Source organism: Trachurus japonicus, chromosome 18, assembly GCF_045865225.1.
Source record: "Trachurus japonicus isolate A0001 chromosome 18, Traja_1.0".
Taxonomy (NCBI): Eukaryota; Metazoa; Chordata; class Actinopteri; order Carangiformes; family Carangidae; genus Trachurus; species Trachurus japonicus.
Window position 1 is genome coordinate 6,568,955 of NC_140924.1, and position 17,355 is coordinate 6,586,309.

Consider the following 17,355-nt stretch of genomic DNA (forward strand, 5'->3'; position numbering starts at 1 on the left):
GAATTTGAGTTGATATTTGACACATTTGGTTGTTTTCTTTTTTAATATGATGTAAAATTCAGCTTTCACTTACTAGTGTATGTAAATCATGTGATTATATCATGATTTGATTTACAATTTACATGCATAATAAGCCAACTGTTACATTGTAATTTGTAAACTAAATATGAATTATCTAGAGATATTTATTAACATGCTGCCTTTATACTCCCTATCCCACTACAATTTGGAGAGAACTATTATCGTTTTTATTGATTATTGTCTAAATTGTAAATATATGAAAGAAGAATTTATTATATTTTATCTTTTTATTTTATTTATCAGGCTATGATATATTTTACATGTTTATGAAGGCTACACTTTTCAGGGTCAGGCTGTTTTGATGAGGCTACAAACTTCAAATCGTATTAAGATCTTATACATTAGGCTGTGTAACATTAATAACACTTTGCCTCAAATGACTTATGTATCACAGATGGTTCCGCTCTCTTTGCTTTGTGTTTCCAGTCGGACACTTTTCGTGGTTGCACCATAACCTGGAACCACTTTCGCTTTGATGTGAGAAGCTGTATCAAAAAAAACCTTGTGAATAAAAACACGCATCAACATGTTTTACTGGATGAAGCGGAGCGGCGGGGCTCCCGATGGCCCCTGCGGCCTCGACAACATGTCCAAGGCCGAGATACTGAGAGGGATCGTCACCGAGAAGCTGAGCACGGCCGCGCAGGAGATCCTGGCGGTGGTGGAGAGAACCTTGGCCGGATACGAGGAGGAGGCGTCGGGCTTCAGGCAGGAGATCGCCCGGCAGAGGAGGCAGCTGGAGGTGCTGCAGCCGCGGGTCAAACTGGAGAGGAGAGGTCGGTGCACGGAAAGTTACAATGAATGAATGAATAAATAAACAGATAAATAATTAAAAACATACACTCACAAACGTTTGGTCTTTAACACGTGATCTGTTCATAGTAAATAAATAAATAGAGAATTTAAAGTTCCTTTATTGACAGACACACCTTTCTTTCATTACAGCATCAATACTCAAATTCTGCATCATAATCAGTAAATAAGTAGGCTAAATAACTTATTTTTGTTAATTAGGCTGTACGAGTTTTCTGAGTTGCTTTGTTGAATTTCATTAAAGAAACAAACTCATTTAAAGGTATAATATGTAGGAATTACCCCCATCTAGCGGTGCGCCTTAATGTATTCTTGATGTTGCATTCACGTGAAATCGGGCAGACGTCAGACAGACAACAGACATTGCATGTCTATGTAAACAAGTGGTCGGCCAGCACAAGGCAAAACAATACAGGCGTGACAATATGTTGTCATGGTGATGTCATATTGTTTACCTGACCCATGTTTTACCTCTTTCCCTCGTCGAGGGTACACAATACACAATTCAACAACTCCAAAACTCTCTCGTGGACAAGTTGTGACCTGCACATAAAACAAAAAGTTGAATCAGTTTTTGTACATTTTGTGAAATTGTTAAGTGATTCATAAGCCCTGACCTTTAAACTTTTAAAAATGAAACCCTTATTTTAAAGTTTATTTGCTCACTGTAAGAGTTTAAATTAAACCGACACTTTAATTAACTTAAATGTTACATTACACCTTCTCTATGTAAATGTTCCTAACTTTATTTCTTTACCTAATATTCACTTTGACAGTGTTTTTCCTTTAAGTTGTGTTTTGTTGAATTTGACATAATTCGGTAAATTTACATTTGGTTTAAGGACTAAAAATAACTAAAAATAACTTTGCATTTGTTGATTGAGAGAAACTGTCTGATTTTTAAAAAAAAATTTTTACCTCTGAAACCTCACAGCACTGATCCCAGATCCGGGGAGTCATGAAGTGGTCGTTGTAAGTGAAGGTGAAGAGGAAGAGGAGGAGCAGACACAGCAGACACAGCAGACAGGTGTGTCCTTATATTTTACAACTGTGGGTGAAGAAAGATTTACTTTTTACTCCCCGATTTCTATGTTTAGGGTGACGATATGCAGACAATGTGCTGCGGCGGGTAATGCACAGATCATAGGGGTTTCCAACTGTCCCAAAAAAATAAATCAGGACTTTCTATTTCTGTCCAGATGTGGAGGACACTGGGAGTCTGGGTCTGATGTGGTTCGATGACGAAGATGAGGTAGATGAAGAGGAGCAGCCATCGATGCAACAAGTGACGAGCTGCAGACAGAAACGAGAAGATCTGCGGGACCCCGATTATGAAACACCATCAAGGTGACATCAAGACACCTTTTTACTGGTTTGGCCCCTCAAAGTCCAGTGAACCATTTTATAGCTACGCTGCTATAGACTTGGACTGCTGGGGGACACATCTGGTTACATGGAGCCCTCTCCTCTCCTCTTCTCTCTATCTCTTCTCCCTCTCCCTCTCCTCTCCTCTCCTCCCCGCTCTCTCCTCTCCATCTCCTCTCCTCTCCTCTCCTCTCCTCTCCTCTCAGCACATTTTGAACTGTCATTATCATTATCTGTTGCACTTCATAGTTTGGCCTTGGTGTCTCGCACTCTCTCTGTGTTGCCACAGATCCACCGGAGCTCCATCTCTCTGCACCAGCCACCGCCTGCATTGCCCCCTACCCCCCCCTTTTCCCCTGCTGTTAAACTGGTCTGCCCTCCCTTCCCATGAACCAGTTTGCCATCCAGTCCTCCCATTACAGTTTTTCTCGATTGCTAAGACACATTTCTCGAAAGCTTCTCTCATTTTCTCTAAACTGTGAACACAAACCCCAATTTTCAAGCTACATTCACAAAACCTCAGACTCTTCTTGCAAAACCAAACTTTCACCTCAAAACAGTTCAATCTGTGCCCAAAACTGAACTCTGTTGTCAAATCGTGCCCCGAGTCAATCAAAATTAAAAACACTACTGAGCAGCCACTAAACACTACATAGAAAAATAGAAAACACAACGCTCAGGACATGAAGCTGTAGAAATAAATGTTTATTGTTCACTGTAGCTAAATGCATGTTGCAAAACAAAAAACCTGTGCATTTACACTGTAGCACTTCTCTCCTTCCCTTTCTTTCACCCTCCTCCTTCCCTCTCCACATCCATTTCACATCCATCCATTTCATCCCTTTTCCTTCCTTCTTATTTTTTCTTCCCAGTTCATCCCTCCCTCCCTCCCTCCCTCATCCTTTCTTCCTTCACCCTGTCGTCTCTCATCTTCTCCTCTTGCAAAACAAAAAACCTGTGCATTTAGCACTTGTACATAGTACTGTAAAAAAAAAAAAAAAGAAGTACAAAAACCAGAAATCTTGTGCATTTACACGTAGCACTTGTACAGTACAAAGACAAACAGAAATCTTGTGCATTTAGCACTTGTATACAGTAGGCCTATGTAAAAAATAAAGTACAAAAGTATAGAAATGACAAGTGCATAACTCAGCCACAGCATCATTTCTCTGTACTGGATCAGGCCACAGGACTTCATCCTGAACTAGCTTACAGTATATGTTCCCTCACATCATTGGACATAAGTGTTATCAATTTTGAGTTGTTGTGTTCAACCGGTGAAACTTGTGCTTTACTTGTGTTTGACCTTTGCCACCTGTGCTCAGCATTTTGCAACACAGGTGCATCACAATGAAAATGTGTTGGTAAGTTGTGTCTAAACAGGTGAAAAGTGCTGATGGTTTTGCCAAAAGAGTGACTGATTCAATCAGTGGGTTCAGGCAACTGAGAATTTGGTTCAGACAACAGGGTTTAGTGTTTTAGCAACTGAGAAAAACTGTAAGCTGCCCTGCTCTCCCTGCCTCGCTTGCCTACCAGAAGCTTCCTCCTTCAGCCGTTGTTAACATTTTCATGTTTCTCGCATTCTCTGTTGTAAATTGTCTTCTTGTCTGTAACAACATCTATTGCACGTCTGTCCATCCTGGGTGAGGGATCCCTCACCCTGAGGTTTCTCAGATTTTTCCCTGTTAAAAGGGTTTTCCATGGAGTTTTTCCTCAGTGGATGTGAGGGTCTAAGGACAGAGGATGTTGTTATGATGCTATTTTTTTAAATTTTTTAATTTAACCTTTATTTATCAAGGAAGGATCCATTGAGATTTAACAATCTCTTTTTCAAGGATGTCCTGGTCAGGAAGTACAGATACAAGCAAAACATACACAACAAGATCAAGGTAACAAAGAGACAAACATCAAATGAATAGCACAATTACAGAATTAAATTAATTGTCACTGGTGCAGCTGGTGACTAAAAGTTCTGAGATTGTGTTTGAAGCCAGAAAGAGGGATGAGAGAGCCCAATCTCATCCTGGCTTGTAGGTCAGTGGTCCCCAACCACCGGGCCGCGGACCGGTACCGGTCCGTGGATCATTTGGTACCGGGCCGCAGAAAGATGAAATGAAAATGGAAAAAAAATAAAATCGTTTGTTTCGTCTATTTCACACTTCCGGTCGTTTTATTTTGAAAATGTTGCCACTTCCGTTTGTGCATCTTCCCAGTGCTGCGCAGGCAATTGACAGGCAGACACAAACGTAAAAGAGTGAAAAACACACGTCGCCGGGCCGGGAAAAACTCAATAATGAGACGACAGAAGACGCCTTCCAACAAGAAGAAAGCTGTTCTAAAAGAAAAAGCACGAGTCCTGTTTAAATTACGGGTTCATTGCAACAGGTGATTCACATGCTCCAAGCTCCGCAATGTGTGTGCGGGACCCGGCCGGCTCTCTGCCGCTTCATCACTTCACAGAAAACGTATCTCCCTGCGTTCTGGATTTAAGCAGAAAAGCACGGAAAACCTGCTTCCATTAGGCTACAAACATTATGTTTGTGAAACAGAGTTTTCTGCAGCTTCAGCAGCAAAACGAGATGACAGAGTAGACAGGAACCGAGATGACAGACGGAGCATCACCCCCAGATGACTGACATTATGTGATATTATATTATGGTGAGTTGTAACAAAGAACGTAAACGTAACAGAAAACTAGGCTATGGGAACGTGTAGTCCTGTTTATACAGTAATACAGTAGGCCTACATGTAATGTAAACAGGAGAACGTACGCTGCCCCCCCCCCCCCCCCCCCCCCCCGAAGAGAACGACCGCCGCAAACACCCCCCCCCCCCCCGGGCCGCGGTAAAATTTTCCACCGGTGACCGGTCCGCGGAGATAAAAAGGTTGGGGACCGCTGTTGTAGGTCATTCCATGACCATGGCCCAAAGTGAGAGAGGGTCTTCATCCCTAACTCGGTCCTCATATGGGGGACCTTAAATCGCAGCCAACTGTTGGCTCTAAGATTATGTGTCAACTGGACAGCAATAAACTTAGAACAGACGTAGTGCGGCAGCTTGCCTAAAATAGCCTTGTAGATTAAGGTGTACCAGTGCAATAACCTTCGAGTATTAAGGGAAGAAAATCCTGTAAGTGTGTATAAAGTGCAATGGTGGGTTCTGAAGGCTGATGTGAAGCCCTTTGAGACAAACTGTTTGTAAAAACGGGCTATACAAATAAAATTGCCTTGCCTTGCCTTGAAGACAGATCTTTGGAGACAAGACTTTTCTATAATCTTGATTCAGCTCATGTCAACATCCTGCTGATCTTCTTCCTCCTCCAGGAAGTTTTCCCCCAGAGTTCGATCTGCCAGGAGGAAGCCCGGCAGACCCCCGAAAAGCGACACTCAGACCCATCTGGATTTCAGGATCTGCATCCTGGAGAATGTGCAGGGCGACGTGCTCTCAAATAAAAGTCAGTTTTACAAAACACTAGAGTCACACAGTGAAATCAGATCGGTTCAAAGGTTCATATAACCTCAAACTGCGTTTCCCCCTCTGTGCTCTAGTGTTTAGAAAGTATCCGGTTCGGGAGCTACAGTGTCCTTGTGGTCTCCAGGAGTCGGACTTCCTGAACTTGCTGAGGTCCGAGTTCCCTCAGCTGGCAGCCGATAAACCGTTTGACATCTTCACCACCGACAGAAGCCGGAGACTTCAGCCTCTGAAGGTCTCGACCCTGACACCAGAGGAGATCTACAGGAGCATCAGAACCACCGGGGCGGGGCGGTCGGCGCTCTACATCCGCCTGAAGGTACCGTCTTCTTCCATTGACCGAACCTCGATGAATCCGTCTGTTATCCCAAAAAGGAGTGGCTGAGGTGTAAATTTGGTCTTTGGTACTGTTTGGTTTAAGTACGATTGTGGATCTTTTGTCAGACAGGAGAGGATCCTCAGACCGGCAGTGACGACCTTCGTTCTCCACAGAGACCGGACGATGCCGATGGAGATTCTCCGTCCAGCTCCGCCTCTATGACACCTGACCAAAGCGACTCGTTGACGAGGTTCGTTTTCTTGGATCGCGGAGAACTCCGACTTGAAGATGTTTTAAATCTTATCTGATCATGAACCAACATTTAAAAGCGACCTTTTCTCTTTCAGTTTGTCTCTCAACGATCAGTCTGAGAGGAGGAGGTGTGGTCGACCACGACTCGGCGAGGAACCGACCCATCACTTCCTCAGGATCTGCCTGCTGGAGGACTCCCAGTCAGACGTGCTCTCAAGGAACGGTAAACATGAAGAAAACATAAACTCATCAATGGGCTCTATGCACAGCTCCACCACTTCTGCATTGTGTCTGAGTAGTCACAATGGTCAGACACACCTGGATTAATCAGTTTGTCCAGTAATGTAAGACAGGAAATGAAGGACCTGCCTTAAATTCAGGAAGTGGTGGAGCTGTGCATAGAGCCCATTATGAAATGTTTGTTTCTAGATGTTGAACAAAGTCGTAAACCTCCATCTTCTGCTTCAGTGTTCATGAAATCCTCCATCCAGGAGCTGCAGTGTCCTCGCGGTCTACAGGAGGCCGACTTTCTGGACCTGCTCCGATCTACGTTCCCTCAGCTGGCGGGAGACAACAAACAGTTTAACATGTTCAAGTCCGATAGAAGCCGAAGGCTCCAGAGGCTCCGAGTGAAAGCCATCACACCAGAGGAGATCTACAGGAGCATGAGGCCCACCAGGATCTCCAAGACCACGGTCTACATCAGACTCAAGGTGCTGTCGATGGTCGATGTTTGTCATAAAGCTCCATACCATACAAAGGTATACAAGTTAAAGGTAATGAAGTTAAATGATCAAACTCTTGTAGACAGGTGAGGAAGATGAAGAGGAGGAAGAGCTCAACCTTTTACCGACAAACGATGCCACCGTCCATGGCGATGGTGATGATGCCGATAATGATTCTTCATCCGCTGTTGCCGTTGTGATTAAAAACGACGACTCTGGACCAGGTTCAAGGTGATTTATAAAAAAGATGGAAATTTTGTGTTTGATGTTGTTTGGCAGTGTTTTAGTGTTCAAACTTCTCTGGTCTAGGAAAAACACCATGAACAATAGAGTTCAGTGAAGGATTTATTGCAGAATTGATTTTATTTATAATTTTCTTCATTCTTTATTCAGGCAGCAGCTTTACTTTTCTTGGTGAACACGACATCATCATGTAAAACAACAATTTAAACTAAAATCAAAGACAAAAGAGAAACAAACAGCAAACAGTGAAACTAATAACAACACACACAACATATTTAAACAGCTCGATAACATCAGCATTGCCACTAGAAACGGTGTGTAGTAGGTATTGTTACCCACATGTACCAGATAAACTGTAAACCAAGTGAATATTACAGACAAAAAAAAAGAGAAAAGACATAAATATTTTGCATTTACAGTCACTGACAAAAGTCTTGTCGTTTATCCGTATTGTAGGAACGACAAATAATAACCTGACTTGTACTCGATCAATTCGAATTACTGTAGAAATGGCTCATATGAATTGCAAAAGCCCTTTTGTTGGACAAAAGTCTTGTTGCATACAAAAATAATGTGGAAATTTATTTTGACCACACAAACTTGCTACAAGAACATCAAGTTATGCATTGTGAAAAAAAAAGTATGTACTGTATATCGTAAATATGACTCCCATGAGCTTGGAGGACTACTTCCATACAGTTTGGCAATAACTCAAATAACTTATTAAGTTATCTGGAATGGCAAGGAGAGCAGTCTTGCAGGACTCCCAGAGTTCATCAAGATTCTTTGGTTTCATCTTCCAAGCCTCCATCTTCATCTTACCCCAGACATGCTCAAAAAAAAAACCTACTGCAATATGGGTTATTTTATTTAAAATAAGAGTTTTTTAATTTGAAAAAGTTTTAAATGATGATGGTCCTGTGTTTTTTGTTGGTTCTTCTACCAAACAAACATGAATTTTAAGGCCGGAGTGTATCTGTAGCACATCAACACTAATGGTGTTACAGATGCTTTGTCAATGTTGCCAGGTGCAGACTTAGCACTTAGCGACATTGAGATGGCGTCATGTCGGGGTTAAACTTAATACAGGTCATGAAATGGTTCAATTAAAAACATAAACACCAAGTCAACAAAGTGATTTTTGATTTTCCCTCCACAGCAGGTCAGTTCGTCCCAGCAGCTCGACGTCACAACACAACATGGAAACCGACGACGAAGACGTCGCCGAGAGCGTCGACAAAGATGGAGACCAGGCACTCGACAGGGACGACGACGACTGGAAACCAGATCTTGAGCAGCGTTTGCCAAAGAGGACGTTGATTCGTAGGCGTCGAGGGCGTCCAGCTGCTGACATGGAGAGGAGTAAGACGCCCTGTAAGGTGTGTGGAGTATGGTACATGGTACGAGGCAGCTTGATCAAACACGCCTGGAGTCACATGGACGAGGCACAGGGTGTCTGCGGAGTGTGCGGCGAGCGCTTCGAATCTGTGGAAGAGTTGAAGAAACATCTTAGAAGCTACCAAGAAACACACATCTGTTCGCACTGCGGAAAATCTTTCTCCACCGTCTCCGGACTAAACTGCCACACCGCCCGACACACGGGAAACCAACCTTTTAAATGCGATGTCTGCGGCAAAGCCTTCGCCCGCAACTCCAGCCTGAGCGTCCACCGCTGGATCCACGTGAACGACAAACCTCACAAGTGCGACGTTTGCCCCAAAGCGTTCGGCCTGAAGGCGCAGCTCAAAGCTCACAGCAAGGTGCACACGGGCGGAGACCGGTACCTCTGCAACATTTGCGGAAAGTCCGTCTACGATCTCCGGTCCCTCACCCGGCACAAGGCGACGCACTCGGGCGAGAGGCGCTACGGCTGCGAAGTTTGCGGGAAGCGTTTCAAAATCCTCGGCACATTGCGGTCGCACGAGAAGACCCACACGGTGAGAGACCGGCCGTACCTCTGCCACATCTGCTGCAAGACCTTCGTGTCGAACAGCTCTCTGAATATTCACATTAAGACGCACAGCAACGAGCGGCCGTTCATCTGCATCATGTGCAGCAAGGGCTTCATATCCAACGGCGAGCTGAAGGCCCACATGCGGGTCCACACCGGCGAGGCGCCGTACGGCTGCTCAGAGTGCGGACGCTACTTTAAACGCAAAACTCACCTGAACAACCACGTCCGCAGCCACCTGGGCATCAAACTGTTCGTGTGCGGGGTTTGTGGGAAGGCGTGTTCTCGCCAAGAGCACCTGACTGTCCACATGAGGACTCACAACGGAGAGAGACCGTACAAGTGCTCGCAGTGCGATAAAGCGTTCACGCAGAGCCACTGTCTGAAGACGCACATGAAAAGTCACCAGACGGAAGAAAACTCGTTTCTGGATCCATCCACATCCTGAAGGACTCGTTGTGTCCGACAAACCTTAAACCCGTTGGTCCAAGCGCGGAAAAAACTGACTTCAGACTTTTCTCTTGCACAATCATTTCCTCCTTTTCTCCAACTGTGCTTCATGTTGACAAAGTTTAAACGTACGGCTGCTCTATGTTTCAACATTTCATGTTTCATATTTTGTGATTAAGATTTCCTGCCAAAATGATAAAACAAGTTAAGAGGTTACGATACGAACGCTCAGGTCAAACTCCAATAAAGTCAGCTTTAATCACCTTGTGCTGATTCCAGACCTGCTGCACCTCTCAGCTGTACAGACTGTCGCTGTTCTTACTGTACTATTTCACTGCTCGTGTAAGAAAATCAGTCAAACTTAAACACTTCTTAAATAAATATTGTTATGTAGAAGGTGAAGTTCAATTCTGAAACTGTACAGCTGATGCTTTTACTCAGTTTATCTCAATGTTGCTTCTTATTTCACTGTAACTAATGTTGCATTCATGGAGTGTGGGGACAGACGCTTTCTTCAACCAATCAACTCTTAAAGGGTAACTATGCAAGTCCGCTCGCTTTTCTGCTGTTTTGCTAACGCTCCTCTCATCCATGTGCATTTGTTTACTATCACGATTACTCCGGAGCTTTTTAATTAAGGTAAAAATGTAGCAGAGCCACGGGAAAATCCTGCTTAGTTCCTCTTTAAACGTTGATTTTCTTGCTTATAAAAACTCTTGTAGTGGGGCGGATTAGCTGAACAATCGTTCACTTTGTGATAAAAGCATGAAATTTGGTGGATGTGTTGGTGAATATGTTTCAGACAAATCTGGATATTGGGCCACCTCAAAAGCGCCCCCTAGTGGCCGTGGCAGCCATTTGTTATGCGAATAAATGAATGATGAATAAAAACTGCCCTTTTAATAATACCAACTATGTATTATAGTGTCATAATTATCAGAAAAAGTGTGTTCATTTGTCTTTGTATGATGTCTGGTTTAGGAGTTATGAAAATTGGCCTTTTCGCCATTCGTGCAGACATAAATTCAAAATGGCCACCGAAAAAACCCCCATGGGACATTAGTTGACCCGGGCAACAAGCAAAAATCTTAAGTAGACATCTTAAGGGTCCTTAAAAACCATGTTTCAAAAATGTATCCACCAACACCTCCACCAAATGTTGTGCTTCTGTCACAAAATAAACAATTCTTGTGATTTATTGAGCTAATCCGCCCCATAGGGGATGCACATTTTTGGGGGGCGCTACCCACACGTTTAGCCCCGTTGCTCATTCCATGAATGCACGATCCTTACAAGCTGTACCTCGTTGTAAAGGTGACTAATCAGGCTTTCCAACAATATACAATACATCACCAGTTGGTATTATTAAAAGGGCAGTTTATATTCATCATTCATTTATTCGCATAACAAATGGCTGCCACGGCCACTAGGGGGCGCTTTTGAGGTGGCCCAATATCCAGATTTGTCTGAAACATATTCACCAACACATCTACCAAATTTCATGCTTTTATCACAAAGTGAACGATTGGTGTAAAATATTGAGCTAATCCGCCCCACTATTGCCAAATCCCACGTGGTGCTGTGGTGCCTTAAAGTGCATGTTTTTTTTCCTCAACAAGTGTTATTCAACTTTTAACTTTTATGTTGTTGTTTCTTTGTTTGTTTTTTTACATCTGCAACTAACAGACAAGCTAACATGTAGAAAATATGAACCTGCTTGTTGCCATGGCGAATGTTACAATATTAAACTACATTCTGTAAAAAGGTTGAAGTTCTGTCGTCGTATTTTTAAAAAAACACAACGTTAGCTTAACTTCCCTACATACCGTCATGTCGTCTACGTCAGGGAAGCTCCAACATGTCGTATTCGGCGAGGATCCGTTGAGTCCGTGCATGAACCAGCGTCAGGGCGTGGATAATGATGCGGAGGACTGGCGCCGCCTCGCTCTGGTCTTCAACACAAACCAGCTGCAAGAAGTACCGTCGGTCCGGCAGGGCGAGGAAGACGAACTCAGCAGCCTGACGCAGCACCCAGGGGTGGTGGGGGGCCAACGCCACCTTGTAGGCATCTCTGAGGGGGACAAAAGACGGACCGACTGAAGGTTTGATGCTTCAACCGGGGCGTGGAAACTGTGGATGTAATGGCACCGTTATTACCTGCTGAGCTCGCCGGGTGTTTTGAAGCGTCCGTCTGCGTCCGGTCCTTCAGCCAAACCCTCCAACATCAGCTTCAACCACAGCAGAGACCGATGCAGCCGCAGCAGCGTCCTGCAGCCCGAATCTGTACGACGGTCGAAGTTGACCAAGCCTCCTTTAAGCTCCGCCTCCACCATGGACCGCGCCGACCGATACACCTCCAGAAGAAAAAGTAAAGAAAAAACTCAAACCCCCAACTAACAACTTTGGCATGTTTAGAGATCCATCCATCCATCCATCCATCTTCTTCCGCTTATTCGAGTCCGGGTCGCGGGGGCAACAGTTTGAGCAGGGACACCCAGACTTCCCTCTCCCCGGACACTTCCTCCAGCTCTTCTGGGGGGACCCCAAGGCGTTCCCAGGCCAGCTGAGTGACATAATCACTCCAGCGTGTCCTGGGTCTTCCTCGAGGCTCCTCCCAGCGGGACATGCCCGGAACACCTCCCGAGGGAGGCGCCCAGGGAGCATCCGATACAGATGCCCGAGCCACCTCAGCTGGCTCCTCTCGATGTGGAGGAGCAGCGGCTCTACTCCGAGCTCCTCCCAGGTGACAGAGCTCCTCACCCTATCTCTAAGGGAGCGTCCCGCCACCCTGCGGAGGAAGCTCATTTCTTTATGGTGCTTGTATCCAGGATCTTGTTCTTTCGGTGACCCAGAGTTCATGACCATAGGTGAGGGTAGGGCCATAGATTGACCGGTAAATTGAGAACTCAATTTCGGCTCAGGTCCTTCTTTACCACGACAGACCAATACAACAACCGCATTACTGCGGCTGCTGCGCCTGTCAATCTCACGCTCCACTTGGAGCGACTTGGAGGTGCTGATTCTCATCCTAGCTGCTTCACCCTCAGCTGCAAACCACCCCAGTGCTTGCTGAAAGACAACATCATCTGCGAAAAGCAGAGATGAAATCGAACCGGACCCCCTCCGGCCCTTGGCTGTGCCTAGAAATTCTGTCCATAAAAATAATGAACAGAACCGGTGACAAAGGGCAGCCCTGCTGGATTCCAACATGCACTGGAAACAGGTCTGACTTATTGCCGGCAATGTGAACCAAACTCCTACTCCGGTCGTACAGGGACTGTACAGCAGAGGGCCTCTGACCCCATACTCCAGCCTCAGGAGTCCCCCGAGCCAACCAGCCTCGATAGGACTCCTTCTTCAGCTTGACGGCATCCCTTACATCCGGTGTCCACCACCGGGTTCGGGGATTGTCGCCACAGCAGGCACCGAAGACCTTACGGCCACAGCTCCGGATGGCCGCATCAACAATGGAAGTGGAGAACATGGTCCACTCGGACTCGATGTCTCCGGCCTCCCTCGGAATCCGGTCAAAGCTCTCCCGGAGGTGGGAAACGTTCCCAGCAGACCCTCACGATACGTTTGGGTCTGACAAGTCTGACCAGCTTCCTCCCCTGCCAGCAGATCCAACTCACCACCAGGTGGTGATCAGTTGACAGCTCAGCCCCTCTCTTCACCCGAGTGTCCAAGACATACGGCCGGAGGTCAGATGACACGACTACAAAGTCGATCATTGACCTCCGGCCTAGGGTGTCCTGGTGCCACGTGCACTGATGGACACCCTTATGCTTGAACATGGTGTTTGTTATGGACAAACTATGGCTAGTACCGCTCGGGTTCAGATCGGGGAGGCTGTTCCTCCCAATCACACCCCTCCAGGTAACACTGTCACTACCCACCTGAGGAAGCCTGTGCATATTCTCATTTGTCCAGGTCATAGTATTTCAAAGGAGGTTAAATCGAAAGCAACTGGACTTAGTTATTTGTCTGGGAAGACGTTTCACCTCTCATCCAAGAGGCTTCATCAGTTCATGTACGCATCTGACCAGGCTGGGACTGGTCCAACTATCTGGTGTGGAGACTCACTATTTAACCTCTTGTGTGGGCGTTCACAAGGCTGATGATGTCACTGGTTCCCTTTTGTGCTCCAAGTGCCAACAACAGTTGTTTAAGTGACTGTCTGGTGGAAAGTTGGTTTTGACTTTGTTAGTCGTTAGTGCCCTATTGTGTTATAACGACAGTCGTTGGAGTCACTTGCCACTTGTGAACAGTTGTTATTCTTTGAGGCTAGATTGTTGAATCTCCTGGGAAGGGATGAAGGGAAGCATTGTAAATTGGAGATAGGTGGTGTCTGAGACCTGAGGCCACCTGAGTGTTGAAGACCCCCAGTAGAATGATGGAGTCCCCAGGTGGAGCACCTTCCAGTACCCCTCCCAGGGCCTCCAAGCACAATGCACCTATCCCCGACCTGAAGGCACAGGGAAGGGACCCTCTCATCAGCGGGGAGAACTCCAACACGTGGCAGCTGAGCTGGGGAGCTATGAGCAAGCCCACACCAGCTCGCCACCTCTCACCGCGGGCAACTCCAGAGTAGAAGAGAGTGCAGCCTCTCTCAAGGAGTTGCCCAAACTGTGCGTGGAGGTGAGGCCGACTATCTCTAGCCGATACAGCTCAACCTCCCGCACTAGCTCAGACTCTTTACCCCCCAGCGAGGTGACACTCCATGTCCCTAAAGCCAGAGTCGTTGTCCGTCGTCGTCGGGGCCCCCGCCCACGACCGCCAACCGAATCACACAGCACCGCCCCCTTCTGAAGCCTCCTGCGGGTGGTGAGCCTACTGGAGGTAGAGATCTTATCTTATATTCTTTTATTTTTGTCTCACCCCGGCCTTTAGTCCAAAAGAGGACGGAGTTTGTAGTTTCCCATGATCCTCTGCGGTGCGTTTGAGTGACAGGTCTCGTATCAGTACGACCTTTTCCCTGACCTTCTGAGAGAAGAAACTGACCATTGTCCCCAGAGACTCCATGAAACTGGAAACACAAGGAGGCAAATCAGATTTTAATAAATTTATTATCTTTCTCTAGTCATTAGAAATTGTATAAATGACGGGGTTTTTTTGTTTTAAAAGAGATTTTGAGCCACTAAACGTACGAAACATATAATATATATAATGTGAGTACTTGAGGAGCTCATCCCAGCCATGCAGGTACGGTTCCAGCAGGACGTCGCCCTCCTCCATCAGACTGGACTTTAAATGCAACAGCAGACGCCAGGCCTGAAACGATTGGCCAGGACACTCCTTAATGAGGGGCGGCACTCCACCAAGATCCGCCCATTCCTCAGGGACCAATGGAGGCTCGGCCTGAAGGAGAAAGTGATTCAGAAGATGTAAAATGTACAGGACAGCTATTAACTTTACTTTTCAAAATTTAGATTTAGAATCTGGTTAGGTTAGGTTACAGTTTCTACGTCTCACTTAGTACAATGTGTGCACCACCTACATTTTACTGCAAATACATTATTGTTTGAATGTCATTAGTGTGTGTGTGTGTGTGTGTGTGTGATAGTCGTACTGTTTGGCGGTAAGCATTTAAACATGGCTGCCAGGCGCTGCCACACTCACTGGCTCCACCCTGAGCTGAAGAGAAAGAAAAACTGAATGAGTTCACAAGTTTACAATGAGTCTAGATGGAAAGATACTTTATTTCTCTACTGGGGCAAATTCAATTCTTCTAATGCTCATTACTGATAATAATAGTTATATATAATTAATAATGACAGTTTAATATTTAATGCAATAGTTTGTGTGTGCAATACAGTAAATATGAAATTGTCTTCATTGATTTATTGTATGAACTATAATATTTGTAGAATTCAACTCATTCATAAACAGCAGCATTAACCCGTCTCTTAATTAGATAATTAACATTGACAGCTTCATTCACAAACCAAAGAGTTTGGGGATGTCTGGTTTAATCGTACTTTATAAACGTTTTTTTAATTACATTTGTCAAAGTGGGAGCACAAAGTACCACACAAGTACCTTAAAGTTGTGGTTGAGTAAAAGTACTCAGTTACTTTCCTCCACTGACGCTAACCGAGCCAATGAGAGGTGGAGTCAAAATGTTTGAGAGACACTCACGGAGCCAGAAGGAGCTGACGAAGAGGAGCAGCGCCAACATGGCCGACAGCAGCAGGTACCGGAGCAGCGCCGTCCGTCTGAGGAAAACCATGGCGACCACAAAGTGCACCACAACAACAACAACGAAACACAAGTAGAACACACACTTTCCCTCAGACCGCCTCACTCACACTTAGACACACAAACACGAGTTCAAGCAAACACATTGTTTACAAGCCGTCACTGGTCACCACATGCTCGCTCTCTCTAACTCTCTCGTTGGGGTTAAAGGTTGTTTGTTCGCTCACTCCCACACAGAAACACACACACACACACACACACACACCTCAAGACGACCTTTGCACGTGACCTTTGTTCAGCCGGTTTTATTATCTCTGACTGTAATCAGACGTATTTAAGGGTGCGTTCAGGAACACCTGAACTTGGGAAATTCACTAAACAATGGAATAATGTCAGGAAACAGAAGCAACTTATTTTGTGTCTTTTTGTATTGTGTTTGTTTGACATTGACACCAATTTTCGGTCCCTTTGAGGTCATTATTACCAGTAAGTTTCTTCTTTGGAGTTCGTTGTGTCTCTTTGAATTAGTTCAGTGTCTCTTTATGAGCACTTTTCACTTTTAAAAACCGTTTGTGTATCATATTTTTTATGTTTTTGTCTCTTGTACTTGGTAAATAAGTCCAGTGTGTCACCAACTTATTATCTTTCTATAGGGACGGCTGTTTTTTTCTGTCTTATTGTCAATATTTCTTTCTTATATTTCCTATCTTTTGCTCCAACGCACCTGTTTTTCAAGATTTTTTAGGTGTGCATCAGCCTCCACATCTTGACTGCATTTATCCTTTTGGATTTTTTGCTGTTTGCACCCTCTTACTTGCAATTGAACTTGAGCCTGGCTCCAAGATGAGCTCTTTTCAAGAATTAAAGTCTTTTGCAAGTGTTTTGACTGTGTGCGGGAGACCCTTTTTTCTTTTTTCTTATATTTTTGAAAACTTCCTCTAACAAACACAATATCCCATAATCCTACACGCTAACAAAACATTTTTTTTTTATTATAATGTCAAGTTTTGAAAGAAGAGTTGAGTCCACAAGCAAGTTGGACATGTGAAAAATGTGTCTGAGGCTCCATCTAGTGGACATTAGAGGAACTGAAGCACCATATAACCTGGTGTGTTTTTATGTCACTGTACCTCAGCCATGCCAAAAAAGTTTTTTGAAGTTCATTAACAAAACAAAAAAGTGTCCAAACACTGATGAGAACATGATTTATTGATGGTAAAATGACACATGTAGCACCTGCAGGTTCAAAAAGACGTTAAGAGACACACGATGGATCCACTTTTTCATCAACAACTCCAAAACACTTGCAACCGATTTGATTGATGTCTTTAAGAAATGAGTCAATGTGTTTTGTGCTTGTGCAAAAATATCTGTGCATACTCATGCTTGTGCTTGTTTTCAAGGTAAAGCTAAAGAATACTAATTTATAATAAGACTAATAAAGGGTTTCTATGACAAGAGGTAAACGTTTTTAAGGTGCAATAAGGA

General features: G+C 44.8%; 2 protein-coding genes across 2 annotated transcripts; one reads left to right on the forward strand and one right to left on the reverse strand.

Annotated features, from left to right (window-relative positions):
* Positions 1 to 512: 512 nt before the first annotated feature.
* LOC146968535 (uncharacterized) lies at positions 513 to 10,181 on the forward strand. Its single transcript, XM_085806472.1, has 10 exons — positions 513 to 857; positions 1,829 to 1,921; positions 2,094 to 2,241; positions 5,582 to 5,712; positions 5,807 to 6,048; positions 6,174 to 6,298; positions 6,396 to 6,523; positions 6,769 to 7,013; positions 7,108 to 7,256; positions 8,428 to 10,181. The coding sequence occupies exons 1-10, from the start codon at positions 608 to 610 to the stop codon at positions 9,665 to 9,667; spliced, it is 2,751 nt and encodes a 916-aa protein (XP_085662598.1). The 5' UTR covers positions 513 to 607; the 3' UTR covers positions 9,668 to 10,181.
* Positions 8,547 to 16,049, reverse strand: LOC146968536 (ceramide-1-phosphate transfer protein-like). The gene is made up of 7 exons (XM_085806473.1): positions 15,808 to 16,049; positions 15,239 to 15,303; positions 14,846 to 15,027; positions 14,548 to 14,695; positions 11,827 to 12,023; positions 11,496 to 11,740; positions 8,547 to 8,753 (listed from the first exon to the last, which is right to left on the reverse strand). The coding sequence occupies exons 1-6, from the start codon at positions 15,896 to 15,898 to the stop codon at positions 11,512 to 11,514; spliced, it is 912 nt and encodes a 303-aa protein (XP_085662599.1). The 5' UTR covers positions 15,899 to 16,049; the 3' UTR covers positions 8,547 to 8,753; positions 11,496 to 11,511.
* Positions 16,050 to 17,355: the final 1,306 nt, after the last annotated feature.